Source organism: Caretta caretta, chromosome 9 (assembly GCF_965140235.1).
Source record: "Caretta caretta isolate rCarCar2 chromosome 9, rCarCar1.hap1, whole genome shotgun sequence".
NCBI lineage: Eukaryota > Metazoa > Chordata > Testudines > Cheloniidae > Caretta > Caretta caretta.
In genome coordinates, this window is record NC_134214.1 from 16,333,736 (window position 1) to 16,352,071 (window position 18,336).

An 18,336-nucleotide genomic window follows, 5' to 3' on the forward strand; every position below is an offset into this window, starting at 1 on the left:
ACTCAGCCCCCCCACCAGCTTCCAGGAGCCTTCACTGCTCCCTGTGGGATTATCTTCATAGGAGAGTCTTGCCTCCTTTTCAATCCCTGAGGCCTACCCCAGGCTCTTCCCAGAAAGAAGGAGGAAACGTCCCGTCTCCTCTTCTCCCCTCAACTGAGCTCAGTGCTGTTTAAGTAGTCCTCTGCCGGTGGCATCAGTCTCCATTACACCCAGCTGGGATCACTAATTGTCCCTACATAAACAGATCGGGGTAAGGCTGAGAGGTAACTGCAAGGTCATGGGCCTGGCAGAGCCCAGCTTGCCTTGAAAAGCCAGCCTGTGAAAGCGGTCTGCTCTTTCTATAGAGGAGAGGAGAGTCATTGCATGACCTATGACTCAAAGGGTTTGTGGAGGGGGGGAAGAACCTGAGCCAGAAAAGGGATTTTTCTCCATCCTTGTTGTATATACGCTTAAGAAGGCAAGAAGGAACCATTGGGACACTTCTAGTTCTTTGTCTCTCCTCTCTCCCAATCAGAAGCACTTCTGAAAGGAATGGTAACTGTGCCAGATTTTTCTTTCTTTCTTTGTATTGCAGTAGTGACACTGTGCTAGATGCTGTACAAATACAGAACAAAGAGATTGTCACTGCCCCAAAGAGCGTACAATCTAAGTAACTGCTTACAGTATCCCCTTTCTTCTTTCAGGATCCTCCTATCCTTCATTCAGAAAACAGGTTTCCCTTTAGTTTTGAAAAAAACACCATGGTGGCGATAGTGCTTTTCATCCCATCTTTAAATAAATCCGTGGGTTTAAAGTATGGAGTGGAGGTGGGCGGAAGGTTCAAAACCCAGATCTAGTTCTACAAACCACAGAAGAGTCTGAGAGATTGGTAATATTGAAAGATGACATTCTCAAGTGTTTAACATTGTTACTCTTTTGTGCTTTGTAACACAATTCAAGACATATAATACAAAGAAAAGCTGGCTTGTTACATATTTATGCACCATACAGCAAAGGAAACTTTGGTCCATATACAATATATTTGTATTTAAAATCTTCCAGGTATATTTTTAAAGATACAAGTATACATCTATGTGGCTAGTGAAAAATCAACATAGTGTCTTGTTAGACAAATTTTCTAGCTTGCCCAAGGTGGCAGTCATTCTTCTGTTAGGGAATACCGCTAATAGTAGTCCTTATAGTTCTTTTGTTAATGAGCGATTAAAATAATTCCAGGCCTATAGAAGTAAATTATTCATAGGACATTTAGATGCATTTCAAATTAATTCATTCCGATCACTGATAGTAAAGGGGTGGCATGTAGAAGTATATGATCATATACTGAAAATGTGATATAACATTGCGAATCATTAATGGTGCTTATCTTGTCACTGTAATCAATGGGAACTCATAAATATTATTTAAGATTGAAGGTTTGATGTGATTTTATATCACCTAGGGCTTGAGCCTACATAGCTGAATGGAAGCTTTGCCATTTCCTTGGATGCACGCAGGATCAAACAGCTAGAGTCTAAAACTGTAATAATTCAGTTAAGAACTGGAATGCAAGAAGGCTTCCAGATCTCTGTAGAAATTGTTCTCTGTAGTAGTCCCAAAGTAACAAGCATAAAATGACTAATAACTGCCAGCAGTGATAGTGGAAATTATTTTCTTTTTAAAAAATGAATATTTAATATGAAATGAAAACCAATACGAAATTAGTTTTTAAAGTAATCCATATTGTACCAGACTAGCAATATAGGTGGCTATTACTTGTAAACCCTGAAATGGTAAACACATGAAATAAAAATGCAGGTTGCATGAAGAAATTAATGAACTAATAAAAAGGCACAATGGGAAACTAGTTTACCTCTAGCCTTCAAGAGAGACTTTTAATTTGAGCTATGTCTCTATTAGGGGTATATGCAACTTCTAGTATTTGTATTTTTAATCGAGGTTTTTAATGCATATGAATACTATTTATTGGGCCAATATAACATGAGATCTGGTATTTTAGTTCCTGGTTGATAGAAATACAGAGAGAGGACCAAATTTTCTGTTTCAGCTACTCAAATGGCTCCCTAAGGCAAAAAGCACATGAAAAAACATTACTATAGATACTGAGGTATTCAGGTTAATATTGGTTTCTGAAGTAACTGAATGCTCAGTCCTAAATCCTTATCGAATTTACAGTTCTTTTCACTCACCATATAAAGCACTGACTTCCATGATTACAGTTAAGTGGGTGTTTCTACTCATGCCTTCCCAATGTGAAATGTAGGACATTTTGTACACATGACAAAGTGTTTTGAGGTGACTTAATTCCAACACAAATCTCCCATTTTTGGTGGATAATTAGTGTGCTGGTGGCAAGAGGGAAATGGTATAAAATAATGTTCTTTGAATTTGGTTTCTACTGACCTTGCTTATCCACTGAATTTTCTAGGGTTTGAGTCATCTACACCAGCATAAAGTAATTCATCGAGACATCAAGGGACAGAATGTATTGCTGACAGAAAATGCAGAAGTTAAACTGGGTAAGAATGGCATAGAACTGTGGCAAATGTAAGGAAAGTGTGGGATGAGGTTGGCTGGGAAGATGGAATGAAACTGGTAGAGAGTAAGTAACTGACTTGCCTTCTTTGGGAATGGGGACAGATCAGGTATCTTCTGTGCTTATTGTTTTGTGCTGGACTCATTCAAATGAACTTGGATTTGGCTAAATACCATGCACTAAATTATCATCAGATGATAGCAGACATCCAAATGTAGAAAAATTCACATGCACTGACATCTGCTCGGTTCCACCATCACATTTGGCCCTGTCAGTTGGGTAGTTGTGAACCTGTATGGGGTTTTACACATTCATGATCATCTTTGCATATTGACCCAATCTCTGCATGTTGAAAATTTGTTAATGTATATTTCTACCCTGACCCTGTTAGATGCCCTTGAGATTTAAACAGAAGATTCCATCTCAATCGCATGTTGGTGCACTGAACAATCAAAATCACAGTCTTATACCCTAATCATTGCACTGTGGTGGTCTTGTTGGTGCTGTGAGCAATAAACTTGAGAGAACCTCGGTCAGAGGAATTATTCTGCACTCCATTTCCAGTGTCACGGGTAACATCACCACCCTCCCATGCCCCAAAACACATCAGTGAAGAGGAAAATATAGGAGACAGTATCCAATTAGTTCACAGAGAGCTTGAGGCTCAGCTGTCCAGCACCAGCACGTTAAAGCTGCACAAGGGCAGCTTAAACTTAAGGTACCTCAGGGATCTTACACAAGTGGAGAATTGGGTGGCAAGTCTCATTCAGTCATGTCATTTCCCTCCCTTTATACAACGAAGGGTGGTTCCAGCTCAGGACACTGTACAGCTGGCTCATCCAGCTTTACACTGGTGGAGCTTCCTTCTCCAGGGGGAAATTCTCTAGTCATTTTAAGTTACTTGGTACAAAGTGAACTTGGTGAACCAGAGAATCCAGCCCAGAATATTTTACCATGGATTAGAAAGATATCACTTGTTGCTTTATTTTACAGCTCCACACTTAACATTTCCCTATGATCCTTTGTCCTTTAGCTCCTTATGCCTATTGTATTTATGCCATTTCCAGGAAGAGTGTTTCCAGAAAATGGAGCTTTTAAAAACGTATGACTTTCCTTGACACACATGGAATAGGACAGAACAAAGGCTCTGGTTTGTTTCCGTTCCCAACCTTCTTCTCCATTAGTAAGTGGAGTCATGATCTCTTCTTACTAAACTCTAGTAATGAGGAGCCTGTGCATTTTTCCCAACAATACAGAGAGATCAGATGGCCAAACCCATCCCTGCTAGGACTCCATTGAACTCAGGGGAGTTCAGTCAGGGGTGACTTTGGCCCAATACATACTTTTTCTGAAGACCGAAAATAGTCAGTCTGTATGAACTTAACATGACTTTATTATTTTCCATCTTCATATGTTCCAGCTGAAAAATATCATTCAGTTTTTTCTCTGCCTTACTTATGCTCGTATGGTATTTTTTTCATACACAGTGGATTTCGGTGTCAGCGCTCAGCTTGACAGAACAGTGGGTAGAAGAAATACCTTCATTGGAACTCCTTATTGGATGGCTCCTGAAGTCATTGCCTGTGATGAAAATCCTGATGCCACTTACGACTTCAAGGTACCCAATCAAGCATCTTCATGTTTATTTACATGTTGCTACAAATGTAATATTCATGAGGTCTAAAAAATATTCATTAAGGTGTCTGAATTAGTCACGGTATTAAAATGAGCAAAGAGACTCAGAGAGACTATATCGCAGGTTAGACTTTTTTAATCGCCATTGTCACTGTTTGAATTTACAATTCTGATCATAAACATATGAAGAGGACACTTGATCTGATCTTAAATGTTATGTCCCAGTCATAAACATTATTAATATTCAGGATTTTGGCAAAGGATTTGACAGCTTTTAAAATTTGTAAGTACACAATGAAGTGCAGAAGAGTTCTCTCCTGCATTACAGCAGTCAGATTCCAAGATGTCAGTCTGTTATTAATGTGAATCCTTGTTGTGCTGTTCAAGCATTAAAGATTACTGCAAAAGGTCTTTCTCAATGCTGAATGAGGTATTACGGGCATCCTTTGAACTGTTGTGTTGTGCTGTTCAGCGTAGTATATTTAAATATTATCCTGTCAAGAGAAGAAGAAGCTGAAATAATAACTTCAAGTCTGCATGTCTGGCTGGCATTCACACAGAGGTCTTATGGTTGTTGCATGTTCAGAAATTTGTGGGACAGTCCCAGTTATCACTGATCTGTGTTATGTCCTGCTCGGCATTCCAATTTTATTTGTGGCCTGATGACATCATGTAGCATCATGTAAGTGCCTATGACATTGTCATGGGGATGCAATGTTGCCATTGCCCAAGATCATGCCTCAAGTTAATGGCAGAAGCAGGAATAGAAGCCAGGGATCATGACTCCCAGTTCAAACTAGAAATAGATGGAAGGTCAAATTGGGACTCCTGTACTCGACTTGCCTACAATTAAAGTAGGACTAACTTAGGCCCAAGTCTCCAAAAGTGTCCACTAATTCTGGGTGTCTCATTTTTGAATATCTAGCTTGGGGTGGTCAGGACCTGATTTTCAGAAGTGCTGGTCATCTAGAGTCCAGTACATGTTCATCCCCTTTGAAAACCAGCCCCTTTGTGGCTCAAGCTCGGTTTCCAAAATGAATAAGCAATTTTGAAAAAATAAGTTTAAAGCTTGCTGTGCATTTGCCCATTCCACATCCTATGAGGGCAATGTGAGAAATCATGTTTGGAAAGCGCTGTTAAACCCGCTGAGGCAAGGACTTATAGAAGGCTAGCCACATATTAGTGATACGACTTTCCCATGTGACGATGCAAACATTCCACCATTGTGACCCAGCATCACAGCCTTGATCGACGATTACTTTTCCCACAGGGCAAATAAAATATGTATGATGGAGAGCCCAAACATGTCCCCAAAAATCTTGTACATTTCTTCTATTAAAATATGTCAGTCATCAACCTAACAGATTGTTTCCTCGAGAGCAGCTGTCCAGCTTCAGACTTCATCCTGAGGGTTATTTAAATTGGTAATGATATGCACATGTGCAAATAGTTAATTCTCTTTGGTTAACCACTACAACATGCATTTGTTGGAGAGCTGGAGAGTCTGTTTTATAGTAGAGATCATTTAGGGAACTCTTTTTATGTGTAACACACACTAGCTACTATATTGTGTATCTCTGCCGCAAGCATTTTAGTTCAGATTACAAAACTTTATGGGCAGTTGTAATGTTTCTTTAGTTAGTACATATACTGTCTGCCAACTGGTTGACAAATACCTAAGCAGATTTAACCAATTAGCGGACACCCCAATCCTCTAGTTGGTCTTCCTTTATGTGTATGTACATACAGTCTGCACAATACTGTTCCTGGGACACAAACTCAAATCTTCGTGGTTCATAGGCCATAGCTCAACTGAAGAAGCCAAGAAGAAGCATCCTTTTACTAATGCTAAGGAGAAGTAGTGAGTTTGCCCCAGCTGGGTCACTCTTTACACATCTCACACTAAGGAACTGGCTTTCCAGGGAGTGACCACTGAACGGCATGGATTTGGTTTCATAGATGTTGGCTCAGGGAAATGTAAATTATACTTCCCTGTGCCCCCCGAGGATATTCACTCCACAAGAGGGCAGGTGGTGCTGTCACCACCCTCCCCCAGGCATTTCCCCTCTGGGGGAATCAGGTTTGCCCTTTGGCCAGCTCTTCAAAGGAGTGGCCCAAAAAGAGACTGCAGGGGGGATTTGCTGAATTGGCATTTCCCCTGGCTTCACTGGCAGGGCTCTTTCCAGCAAGCAGAGCTCCTCCCTTGCAAATCCCCACCCAAGAAGACATTCTGGCTCAGATACCCTGTGGGTTTCCATCCGCTGAATATATGCTCTTAGGCTAGTAAGTTTGTGGTTCACCTGTATGCCTGATTCTTCCTTTTGAGATGCTCTCTGCTCTCTTGCTTGCTAGCACTAGATAGATTCATTGTTAAGTTGCATATTCTAAATACAGTATGGAGAGGTTTACAGCCTAAAAAGGAGTCAGTCACTGGAAAGAGCACTTGAAATGCCTTGATATTATTAAAAATCCTGGCTTTATATCTTTATAGCCAACATTTCTTTCCTCAGAAATCCCTGGTGTTTTCCTCCTTCCAAAATAGCTAGGATACTTGATATGCAGCGAGCAGGAACTGGGATCAGAATTCTCCTGTTGTCCTCGAGGATCAAATATTCTTAGCAGACTAGATGGTTTTGTCTCTGAAGCTGGCATTGGCTGTTTGTGGATATAAAACAAAAGGCTGATTGCTGCCAACACTCCAAACTGCGGGGTGTTTTCAGAGCTTGTAGTCTGGTGGCCACTGGGTCTGGCTCCCGTCTTAGGTTCACCTCACTACAGCTGATGCTCTAGCTTTGAAGTGGAGAGAAAAATGCAAATGACAATTTTTTAAAAGGTTGCAAATTGGATCCTACAGATCCCAAATCAGTATAAAGCCAATCGCTTGAGATAACAAATATAAAAGACTGGAATTAGTGGGTAAAAAAAAGGAACTCCACAGACTTAACCCTTTGGAGACAGAAAACTGCTTCCGATCTCTCTGTTTTCTTAGGCAAGGAGAACTTGACTGTGTAATGTACAGGATACAACAAATACCTCATAAAAATAAACCACATCACAAAAGGTGAATACAGAACCCACATTGTTGAGGTTTGTTTTTTTCCTAGAGGTTTCTTCTTTTTTGTTGACAGAAATCTTGTCAATATGCTTAGAATCAAAGGAAACAGAGATTGCTTCCTTTACTAAAATGAGATTATTGCAAATGTATTAGTGTGCTTTCTCCTTGCCAGGTGGACTGCAAAGCTTTTCCAATTTTTAAAAAAACTTTACAAAATCCAAATCCAGTATAAAATGTGTGTTTCCTGCTGTTTTTTTCCTTCCCTTTCAGACCCACAGAGGTCTTTCTGTATCCGTTTCTGTATCTAGTTAAAATCACTTGGGATATTGTTTATAATCTTGGGCACCTGAATACCAGGAGGCTACTGAGAAATTGGAAGGAGTTCAGATAAGAGCAGTAATGATGATGAAGGGATTGTAAGAATTGACCCATGTGGAAAGACTGAGATCGTCAATATGCACTGTATAGCTTGAGTGAACAACAACAAAGGAGGACATGATGGTCCACAAGAGATTGAAAGGTGTAAATGTCAACAGTGGAGAGGGAGTTTTTAGGGAAGTATAGGGAATTGCAGTTAGGACAACTGGGATGAAATTCCATAAGGGGAAAATATAGGCTGAACAGCAGGAGAAATGTCTTGCCTCTGAAAATTATTAGACTTCGGAATAGTCTCCCAAGGGAGGTGGCAGTGACCTGTCAACTGTGAATCTGAAACTAGGCTGGGCAAAGCTCTAAGAATATCTCAGCATGTCTAGTGGTTGGAGCCCGCGAGTAGGAGCCAGGACCTCTTACATTCTAACCCTGGGCTTCCTTCTAACTCTTGTTAGATCAGTAGTTTAAATTCTCTTGCGCTAAATTCAAGAGAATCATAGAATATCAGGGTTGGAAGGGACCTCAGGAGGTCATCTAGTCCAACCCCCTGCTCAAAGCAGGACCAATCCCCAATTTTTGCCCCAGATCCCTAAATGGCCCCCTCAAGGATTGAACTCACAACCCTGGGTTTAGCAGGCCAATGCTCAAACCACTGAGCTAGTCAGCCCACAGCCCGACCCCATTCTACCTCTTTCCCCCCGCCCCCCCCCCATTCCTTCTGCCCTCCCTCGCACTGCGGCCTCAAGACTGGAGAATCTCTGTGCCCCTGCCGTGGCTTCATGGCTGTGTCAAGAAGCAAGAGCTCCTCCCGCCCTGAGGCCATGGCAGAGGGAGATTTTTTCAGAGGTGCCAAATTGGCCGGGGTCCCTGGTCACAGGCCCCATGGGCCCATGCAGTAATCCACCACTGATCCCAAAGACAGTTGGGATAACTGACTTCATATCAATGAAGACCAGAAATCATTTTAGTGGACTGCAGTATAGAACCGTATATGCTGAAGGGCACCAGAAGGCAAAGCTGTTGCCAGTGGACCCCTGCTGGAGTAGATGGCTGTACCTGAAAGATTGGTCTTTTCCCCTGCTCTGCAGTGGAGTATATCATCTATAGGAGAGCTCCTCGGGTTTGCTTTAGCTGAGTCCCTTTATGGTGCCAGCTGGCTGCCCACCAACCTCAGCGATGTGTCTGAGGCTATACTTCAAACGAAGGCACTGAAATTAGTCTGTGTTCTGTTTTAATGTATTCGGTACTCGGTTATTAATCATTATACAGCTCTACCTACACAGTGTCTGGAGTAATGAATTACTTAACTTCTGCCAAAAGTAAGTTGTAGCATGGCCACTAAGGAAACTTATCACTTTCTCTCTCTCTCATGCATATACATTAATTCTTTCCTGTGTCCTGGTAATTGAAGCATTTTCTCCAGTATACAAGAACTGAAGTGTCTTTGAGATTCATTCATGGATCTAAAAGCTTAAATCCAGCACATCAATGACTTCTAGATGCTCTCTAGCACAGGCAGTTGAACACCACTTACAAATGCTTCCTGGTGACTAGCCTGGAATATAAATGTTGTCATTTGAAAATGCAGTGATCCCAGGAGAAGGGATAGGAGAGTTATATCAAGTGAGTTTTCCAAGAAGAAGCTCCCCATTTGCTCTAGGTGTTAGGGAAATCAGTTGCTGAATTCGCCTGCAGAAGGTTGCTGAATTTGCCATGTGGGCTGCAGAACGTTTCGGAACAGAGTACAAGGAAGCGTATCTGTTTGTTTCTCCTCCCACTGGAGAAACGTAGCTCTCCTGTCTCCCGTTTAATCAACAAACCATAGCTTAGTCCCCTCTTTCTTCTGAATTATTTCAAGACGCTTTATATTTTTAAGCAATCCTAAGCAGCCTGTCCATGGGCACTGCATCAAATCCATTTATAGATAATCTAATTTTAACTAGTGAGCTGGCCACTACCAGTTGGGCACGCTGATTGATACTGTGGGCTATTTACGCCCCTCAGAGCAAGGGTATCAACTGAGCCAGTAGCTCCTAACACTAAAGTCTTGCTAGAAAGAATTAAAAGCATAACCATGACATTCCACCTTGTTCTGTTGCCCACGAATTGGATGGTGGTGCATGTTGTGAAATTAGTTGCCATAGGGAGGGCTCAGAGGATTGATAGGAGAACATGGAGCCTTTTAACATCAGTTCAAATCCAGCTCAGGTCAGCTGTAACACGAATGCATCCTTGATGACTGTTTAGATTTCTATAGGTCATACTTTGGTGGATCTTAGTCCAGTCCCTCACCAGTAGGGATCATTCCACTTTCTCGATGCGGGCATGAAGGGACCCCTCTACATATACCTCTCACCTCTCCTGTGTGACCACTGATCCACATCACCCCTTCCCCCAGTACCATGCAGAAACCATGGGCTGTATTAGCTTTTCTGGTGCCCTTCCATTGGTGGAGTAAAGGGGTGACTGATAGTAGAAGACCCATCACTACAAGAAGGATGTGGAAAAATTGGAGAGAGTCCAGCGCAGGGCAATAAAAATGATTAGGGGTCTGGAACACATGACTTATGAGGAGAGGCTGAGGGAACTGGGATTGTTTAGTCTGCAAAAGAGAAGAATGAGGGGGGATTTGATAGCTGCTTTCAACTACCTGAGAGGTGGTTCCAAAGAGGATGGTTCTAGACTATTCTCAGTGGTAGAAGATGACAGGACAAGGGGTAATGGTCTCAAGTTGCAGTGGGGGAGGTTTAGGTTGGATATTAGGAAAAACTTTTTCACTAGGAGCGTGGTGAATGCGTTACCTAGGGAGGTGGTAGAATCTCCTTCCTTAGAAGTTTTTAAGGTCAGGCTTGACAAAGCCCTGGCTGGGATGATTTAATTGGGGATTGGTCCTGCTTTGAGCAGGGGGTTGGACTAGATGACCTCCTGAGGTCCCTTCCAACCCTGATATTCTATGATTCTATGATTCATTGGCCCTGGCAGCACAGTGCCTATGGGACATCTATGCATAGTCCTGGAATTTGGTGGATCCCCTGAGATCTGGGGCTGGACACAATGCTGCTTCTCTGAGGAAGTAGAGCAAAACCTGCCTCCCCTAACAGAGGAACTGGAAGTTTTCCTTCCCCCACACCTTCATCAGGAAAGGGTAAGCAAGGCAGTTTAGATGAGGGGGATAGTCTAAGGGCTGATCTATGCTTAAAAATTTTAGTGCTATAACTATGTTTGTTTGTTAGGGGGTGAACTAATTTTTTTCCCCTGACATAGGTATATCAATAAAGCCCTAGTGTAAGTCCAGGACTACACAAGGAGCGCTTTGCTGGTATAGCTGTACCAGGATCATGTCCTATTAAAGCACTCCCTCATGGTATAGACACAGTTTATACCAGCACCATTGCTGGTAGAACTTATTCCAGTCCCCAGCCCCCTTTGTTGGTAGCTCTGACAGACACAGCTATGCCAGCTCAAGTTTATACTGTAGACCTGGCCTAGATTCATTTCTACCAGCATAAAGGTGCCTTATACTGCTATAGCTTATTTCCATTCCTGAATCAGAATAAGCTATGCTGGTTTAAACCCTGCTATAATTGTGTCCGCAGCAGAAGGGTTCTGCTGCTTTACTGTACTGGTATAGTCAGAGGCAAAACTTCTGAGTGTAAACAAGTCATCGAGCGGTCCAAATTCCATATCTGGGTCTGCCACACACTGCATATGACCTTGGGCAAGTCACTTCCCCTCTCTCTATCTCAGCTTCCTCATCTGTAACAAGAGAACGGTAGTATGTTACTACATCATGAATACATACAAGATGTTCAGCTACGCCAGTGAAGATGCCTTAAATAAAAAAAGGCATGAACTGGCCATCCGTTCTGATTTAGTCCATCCCCAGGCAAAAATTCCAGTGAGAATTTGGCTTGAATAAGGACATCAGGGTTTGTCCCTCTGTCGACAGAGTACCCCAGGCAATGTGACTGCCATTTTGACTCCTTTCACAAGTATTAAAATGTTTCAAATGTGTTGAAGTAAAAAGGGAGAGGAGAGAAGGTACAGCAGATACCACAGAAGTTGGTATGAATGGTGTGATATCTGAGGAACGGTTTCCACATGTGGAGAAACTGCTTCACCCCCAGGAGAGGGAAAGATCCATAGAGCAGGCTGAATCATATTCAGTTCTTATTTACTCTGTCAGTGTATCTCCATCTGGAGAGTCCAGAGGTATCCTGTGCTTGCACATCCTACTCTGCCTTGATCTGTTAGGGCTGCAGGTTAAGGTGCACACAAGTCAGAAGCTGGCAGCACTGGAAGAGGGAGCAGGGTGAAACAATTCAGCATAGAGTTGCCCAGTGCTGCTGCTGCGGCTGAAATATCATGTGTCTGAGTTTCTGTATTTTTACTCTCAAAAAGATGTATTGCTTTATTATTGAAACATGATCACACTGGATCTTGGGGCTTCCGAGTTCTCATACGGCAATTGTTTTTCAGTCATTCAAACAAAGTTAAAACCACATCTCCACTGGGAATCCTACTCCAAAGCACTGACAATGAAAAAAACATAAAAGAAAATCTTCTGAGCCGGGAGTTCAAGGACTTAGAGAGAGAGAATACAGATCAGACTCTTAGTAATAAAATAGCCCAGAAACCCTTTCTGTGGAGTACAGTACTGACACTCCTCCCTCAGAGGACTCTCGGTTGTTACAAGGTTCTTCTGCCCTAGACATTTCTCTGTATTTTGTTTTTCAGAGTGACTTATGGTCTTTGGGGATAACAGCCATCGAGATGGCAGAAGGTGCTCCTCGTAAGTAGATGCGCTGCCTTGGTTGAGTTATTATGACTAAATTGTAACTCGCTCTTATTTGCTAAGCACCAGCCACGCACGCTGTTTTGTAGAACAAACTACATTCAAACAGTCGCCGCCTCCAGGAGATGAAAAATCTAAACAAGACTGACAAAGGGTGCGCTGGGGAGCCCAGAAGAGGGGGTGACTGTTGCAAACTGAAACAGGAAGGTTTCTAGATGCTATCAGAAGTCCATGTGATCCAGTGGATAGAACACTGGAATGGGAGTCAAGAGACCTGGATTCTGTCTCGCTGTCTCACTGACTTGTGATCTTGAGCTTCAATTTCTCCTAGTTAAAATGGGGATTAAAAAATAATTACCCTTCTTTTTAAAGCTCTCTGAGGTGTATGGATGAAAAACATTGTCAATGCGCTGAGTATTATTTCAGTGGCCTTTCTTGTGGCACCAATAACAATGCAAAGGATTTAGCTGATGCATTTAGGTAACTCGTATACCTGTTAAGACTCCTATCAGTTTTATGCTAGGATCTTGTTTGTTAAAAGTAACCAGGGCAGAGATGGTATGGCTTTGGTGGTAAACCACATGGTATGGCTTTGAAGTGCAGCACATACGTGAGCTGTCACCTGCATCAGTGCCTGTCAGTGTGGTTAAACACAAAGCTGCAGGCATACAAACTTCATAGCTAGCCCCTAACTCTAAACCAAAACTCCAGGGTACAGACATCCCCAAAACTTAGGGGAGTTCAGATCTTGGTCCAAGCTTTGCAGCTCCAGCCCATCTCTAGAATCATGCCACTCCTTGGGCTGGAAGGTGCCTCCGGAGGGGTATTTATTCAAATCCCTCTGTGTAGTGGTATGTTGGAGTTCTTGTTACTTCAGAGAAATCCTATCTCTAGATTCTCCACCTGCCCCTAACATATGCTCTATCTATGAAATGCTCTGTATCTCTTCTGCTTCCTGCCCTATCTAATGTCTCTTGTTGTACCTTTTAGCCCTTTGTGACATGCATCCCATGAGAGCTCTGTTCCTCATCCCCCGGAACCCAGCCCCACGGTTGAAATCAAAGAAGTGGTGAGTCTGGTCTTCAAACTGAAGTTCAAATGCTGTAAAATGTTATCACTTGTTTATATTGTTAGCACTAAACAAACACTTTACAGGTTTAGGGGTCTGATCCTGTTTCTAGTGAAGTCACCAGTGTAATTTCAGTGGGTACAGGATCAGGCCCTAAGGAAAGATTGCTCTGGTCCCAGCTGGCTGCACTGTGTGGGTGGCATGACAACTTCTCTTTGAGACACAGAGAGAGAAGCTCTCTAATGTTGCCATTTCACAGTGAAGAGTTGGCTTTTCTGAAGAGATTTATGCAGCCTGAAGCCACATGACACTTCACTTGGCTGCCATTTCTTTCCAAAGAGATTCCATTTTCAAGTGGAAACATTTACTCATTCCAAAAAGGGATAGTTTATCTTGAAGGCTCAGGAATGTGGAGATTTGAACTAAGTTTGGGTTTTATTTTAAAATTTTGGAAGAAAAAAAATGCAACAGCATCTTGAAGAAAACCAGGACACTCCAATAGAAAACACTCTTTAACAAAATTAAAAGAATCCCTGAAGCCCAGCAGATGTTCTGTTACTGTGCTGATGTAAGCAAGAACCCTTAAAGTGTACTGGACATAGGTTTCTACAATTTTCTCATCCCAGGTTCAGTTGTGGTTTAGCCAGAAAAGATAGGGAGCCCTGCCACTTAGTGGTGGGGGGGGGGATAATATGTGTGTGTGTGTGTGTGTGTGAGAGAGAGAGTCCTGCCACTCACCCTGACTGCTAGTGATACAGAGGGAGAGTGCTCCAACTTAGTGCTAGGGGTATAGAGTTGGAGGGAAAAAGTGCTGTCTTGGTGGTAGAATTTTTGCCTCTCATTCCTTAGTGCTGAGAGCCCAGGTACGTGGGTGCACAGTTAAAGGCAGGTTTCGAAGAAAAGTGAGGTCCAAGTGGCAGTGTTTCTAGGGTATGTCTGTTGTGCGGAGCGATCACTGAATTCCTTGGTACATCTTAGTTTGAAACCAGCATCCAAAGAGCACCACACCCTCTAAAAACACACACAGGCCCAGCACTAATTTTGCCATCTTCATCATCAGCTGGCTGGATCTTAGTGCAATGCCAGTGTAAGAGAGAGTTTTCTTACCAGTCTGAAGCAGTATCCACAGTGGTTATTCAGAAGTCTGCAGAGAGAGGTATGGAGGTTGTATGATATGATGATCTGTGAACTGCAGGCTCTTGTGCAACTTCCTTTTGATACCTGAAGCGATCCAGCAGCAGACAGGTGTTCAGACATGTATTTTGTTGAGCCACCAGTCTCCCACTTACACGTTGGGTATGTCGGTGCTGCCACTGGAACTGCGATTGCAGCGCATGTAGACGTACAGAGGTACCTTTCACCAAGTTAGCATGGGAAGCAATAACAGAGAAGCGGCTGCAGCATGGGCTAGCCATCCAAGTACAAGTCTGCCAGAGAGCCTGGGAATATACTCTGCTGGCTAGCCCAGACAGCAGTCTGCTGGGCTGCACCTTCACTGCTATTGGTTCTCACGCTAGCTAGATCAGATCTACCTCAGGTACGTCTACACATGCTGGGGGGAGGGATAGCTCAGTGGTTTGAGCATTGGCCTGCTAAACCCAGGGTTGTGAGTTCAATCCTTGAGGGGGCCCTTTGGGTCAAAAATTGGGGATTGGCCCTGCTTCGAGCAGGGGGTTGGACTAGATGACCTCCTGAGGTCCCTTCCAACCCTGATATTCTATGGAATCACCCCTCTGACTGCTCGGCCAACGTACCTTTTGAGTTAGCTGTTACTGCACAAGGCAGACTGCAGGATGTAAGCGAGAGGGTTTGTGTTGTGTTGTATTTATTCATCAAAGGCTGCACCTGTGCTATAAGCCAGGGGGATGCGATTCCCCGGCTCTAGTCCAAATACTCACGGTAGCTCAGCAAGAGCTAGCACCAGCATAAATAGCAGTGTCACCGCGGTAACAGCAGAGGCACGGCTGAGCCATGGCAAGTACATGCCCACCAGTTAGAGGCAGGTTTGTACTCGGCACAGCTCAGCCGGGCCTCCACGGTCACAGCCTGTGCTACTGTAGCTACGTTACTATTTATACAGACACTAGCTCTCATCAAGCGTCCACGAGTATGCGTGTGTGAGCAGGGAAATTACCGCCCCAGCTCATCGTGTGGACATAGCCAAAGGCAGTCTGAGCCTCCAGAGAGAAAGAAGGCAGCTGAAGAAAGAAATCACTGACCCCCCCCCCCCCACACACACACACACTTTAAGGTAAAATTGAACAGGAGCAGGAGTTTTGTTTTGTTTTGTTCTGATAAATTGCAATCTATGTCCCTGGAGTATTTTAATCCGTCTTGCACAAGCCAGGTGCCAATTCCATATCTGGGTCTGCCACACACTGCATGTGACCTTGGGCAAGTTACTTCCCTCATATTCCAGCGATACACAACCCTTCCCTCATATTCCAGCTAACTGGCTCACTGTTAGTATAGCCCAACTTTCCCTGTTCTTATGTTCAGAAAGTTGAAGGGATACAATAATTGTTCAGCTAAATGTCCCTAGACTTTGGGGCATTTAAACTCACACCCATATATTGCACCTCTCTCCCATTTTTTTTTTTGGATGAGCTGCACTGGCCCTCCTGAATCCTAATCCCATTGATTTTTGGGGTGTTTGAAATTCACATCTGAATTTTGGGTCCATTTCTACTTGGATGGAAAACGGCTTTTGTGACACCACCATGTCACTTTGCTGTCATGTTCTTTCCCTCATTTCATTAACCCCTGCAGCCTCTCTTTTTGGAGAGAAGAGAGCAAGAATTAAAAACTTCTAAGGGGATGGGATGGCTTGAAGGATTTGTAATCAATTACAGAACCTTTCACTTCTAGATCTGTTCAAGTCCAGCTGAGGTCTGTGGTTGCCAAACTCGTTATCATCTTATGGCCACTGGGTGACCTTTCTGAAATGAAATGGTGGTCTCTGTCTAGTGCCTGATAGATGTGTCTATCCTTCCTGACAGTCTGCAGCAAAGGCAAGGGTTGAATGGACATTGAATTTTGTTTACACTCCCCTCTCCGAGTTACAGTTGAAGCATGCTTATTGGGGCTGGTTCCATTCTGTGGATAAATAGAAGCCTTTACTCTCCATTTCTTACAGCTCTGTTATTCTCAGCAAAGCTATGTAAATCTTGCTAGGTTTCATTATGAATTTGAAACTCAGATGAAATACCAACAGGCTCACACTTCTGGACTCAACTATGTGCCAAACATGGGTTAGTTCATGATTTTAGACCAAGTAATCTGACATTGTTTTAAATGTCTTCAACATGAAGCCAGGTGCAAGTCAATGCTTTTGACTGAGTTTTAGCCTGAGGTTTTGGGTCTAATCGAAGCAGGACAAGAAGCTGTGTATGCAAAACCCAAAAGAATTGAACTTCCCCAAAATGCTTGCTCAGACCTCTGCGGTGCAAGTTTTGCACATCCCCAGAATGCAATCAAGCATCTTTCACAAGTACTAAAATCACAGGAGAAGAGCAAAATTTAAAAATCCAGCTTGCTGGGTATCAAAGATCAGCAGCTCTTCTCTGTGTTTTGTGCTTTCCACTCCCAGGACAAGTAGTCTTAAATGGGCTTAGGACCGTCAACCTCTCCACATGCAGTAATATTGACCTAACCACATTAAAGCACTGAGATGAAGATGGATTTTTCCATAGGAAGAAAATGGCTAACTGGCTGCAAAACCCTTGATGGTTGAAGGTGAAGAAGTTAAATCAGTGAAATCCACTGATAAGTAGAAAGGATTTGGGATCTTGCCTGCTGTTGCAAATAGAAAAACCCCTGTAGAAACACAGTTTGCCTGGTTTCTTGATGAACTCCTGCACCTGCTTTGAAAATAGCCCTGCTTCTCTTTGAAGTTAAAGGCTGGCTCCTTGTAATCTTCTTCTTCTTCTGGTTCAAATCAGCATGATATGATGATTTACTTTCTGCCCCTGAAGTTCTTAAGCAAATGAAGCTTGAATTTTGGGGCTGTTTTCGTAAACACTTGGACCCAGCACATCTCTCCTTGTTTATGCTAAGCGTGGTCTTTCCTCTGTGACAACGCTTTTCATCTGCACACACCCCTAAGCTAAGGAAGTACTATTACGTGTGTGCATGCCCACGGGGGAGCTGAGGCAGTGAGGTGATGTGACTTGCCCCGAGGTATCACAGTGAATTGGAGATAGAACAAAGAGTGAAACCCAGGCTTTTCTCTTTAACACACGCTTTAAGAGCCTGATTGTCCCATTAAAGCAGAGCTCTGCCCTATGCTATGTGGGTCTCTGGGAGGCATTGTGGCTCCTGGAGCTGCTGAGAAGAACAGTACCCCTTTAAAGACATGCAGCTGTCATGTGGCTGGCCAGCTGTCATGTGGCTGGCCACATCCTCCTCTTCTGAAGAGGCTACGGTCAGGAAGGCACTAGCTCTGAGCAGCCCTGGCACTCAGGGGTTCTCAGTGACCGTAGCTGATAGTTTTGCCTTGCCCCACCTTGTGAACCACATTCTGGCTTCCCTGGGCCATTTTAATTTGCACAGAGCTCCATTGGCTCTTGGCAGGCCTATGCCCTGTATGCCGTGAGCACTCTGGGGTGTCAGACATTTGGGCTTGACTTTCTTTTCTGGAATCACTTGAGGGAGTGTGTGTAACAACCCAGTTGCATGCAGCTGTCTTCAGGAAGTGCTGTCCCTGTTCTCCGTCCAGACGGAGGTTAGAAGAAGGGGCTGGGAATCCAGACTCCTGAGTGTTCTTTTCTGGCTCTGGCATTGGCTCACAATGTGACCTGGAGCAAGTCTCATGAACATGGGTGAAATGCTACGAGTGCTGTGGGTGAAAGGCGCTATTAAAGTGTGAAGTGCTGTAT

General features: G+C 43.4%; 1 protein-coding gene across 9 annotated transcripts in view; it reads left to right on the forward strand.

The window, feature by feature from the left end:
- TNIK (TRAF2 and NCK interacting kinase) overlaps window positions 1–18,336 on the forward strand; it is a 302,646-nt gene that overhangs the window by 190,858 nt on the left and 93,452 nt on the right. For all 9 annotated transcript variants that reach the window (XM_075132116.1, XM_075132115.1, XM_075132113.1 and 6 more), the window contains exons 6-9: window positions 2,426–2,516; window positions 4,021–4,151; window positions 12,333–12,387; window positions 13,381–13,459. In XM_075132116.1, coding sequence (XP_074988217.1) covers window positions 2,426–2,516; window positions 4,021–4,151; window positions 12,333–12,387; window positions 13,381–13,459 — 356 coding nt within the window. The remainder of the gene's footprint in view (window positions 1–2,425; window positions 2,517–4,020; window positions 4,152–12,332; window positions 12,388–13,380; window positions 13,460–18,336) is intronic.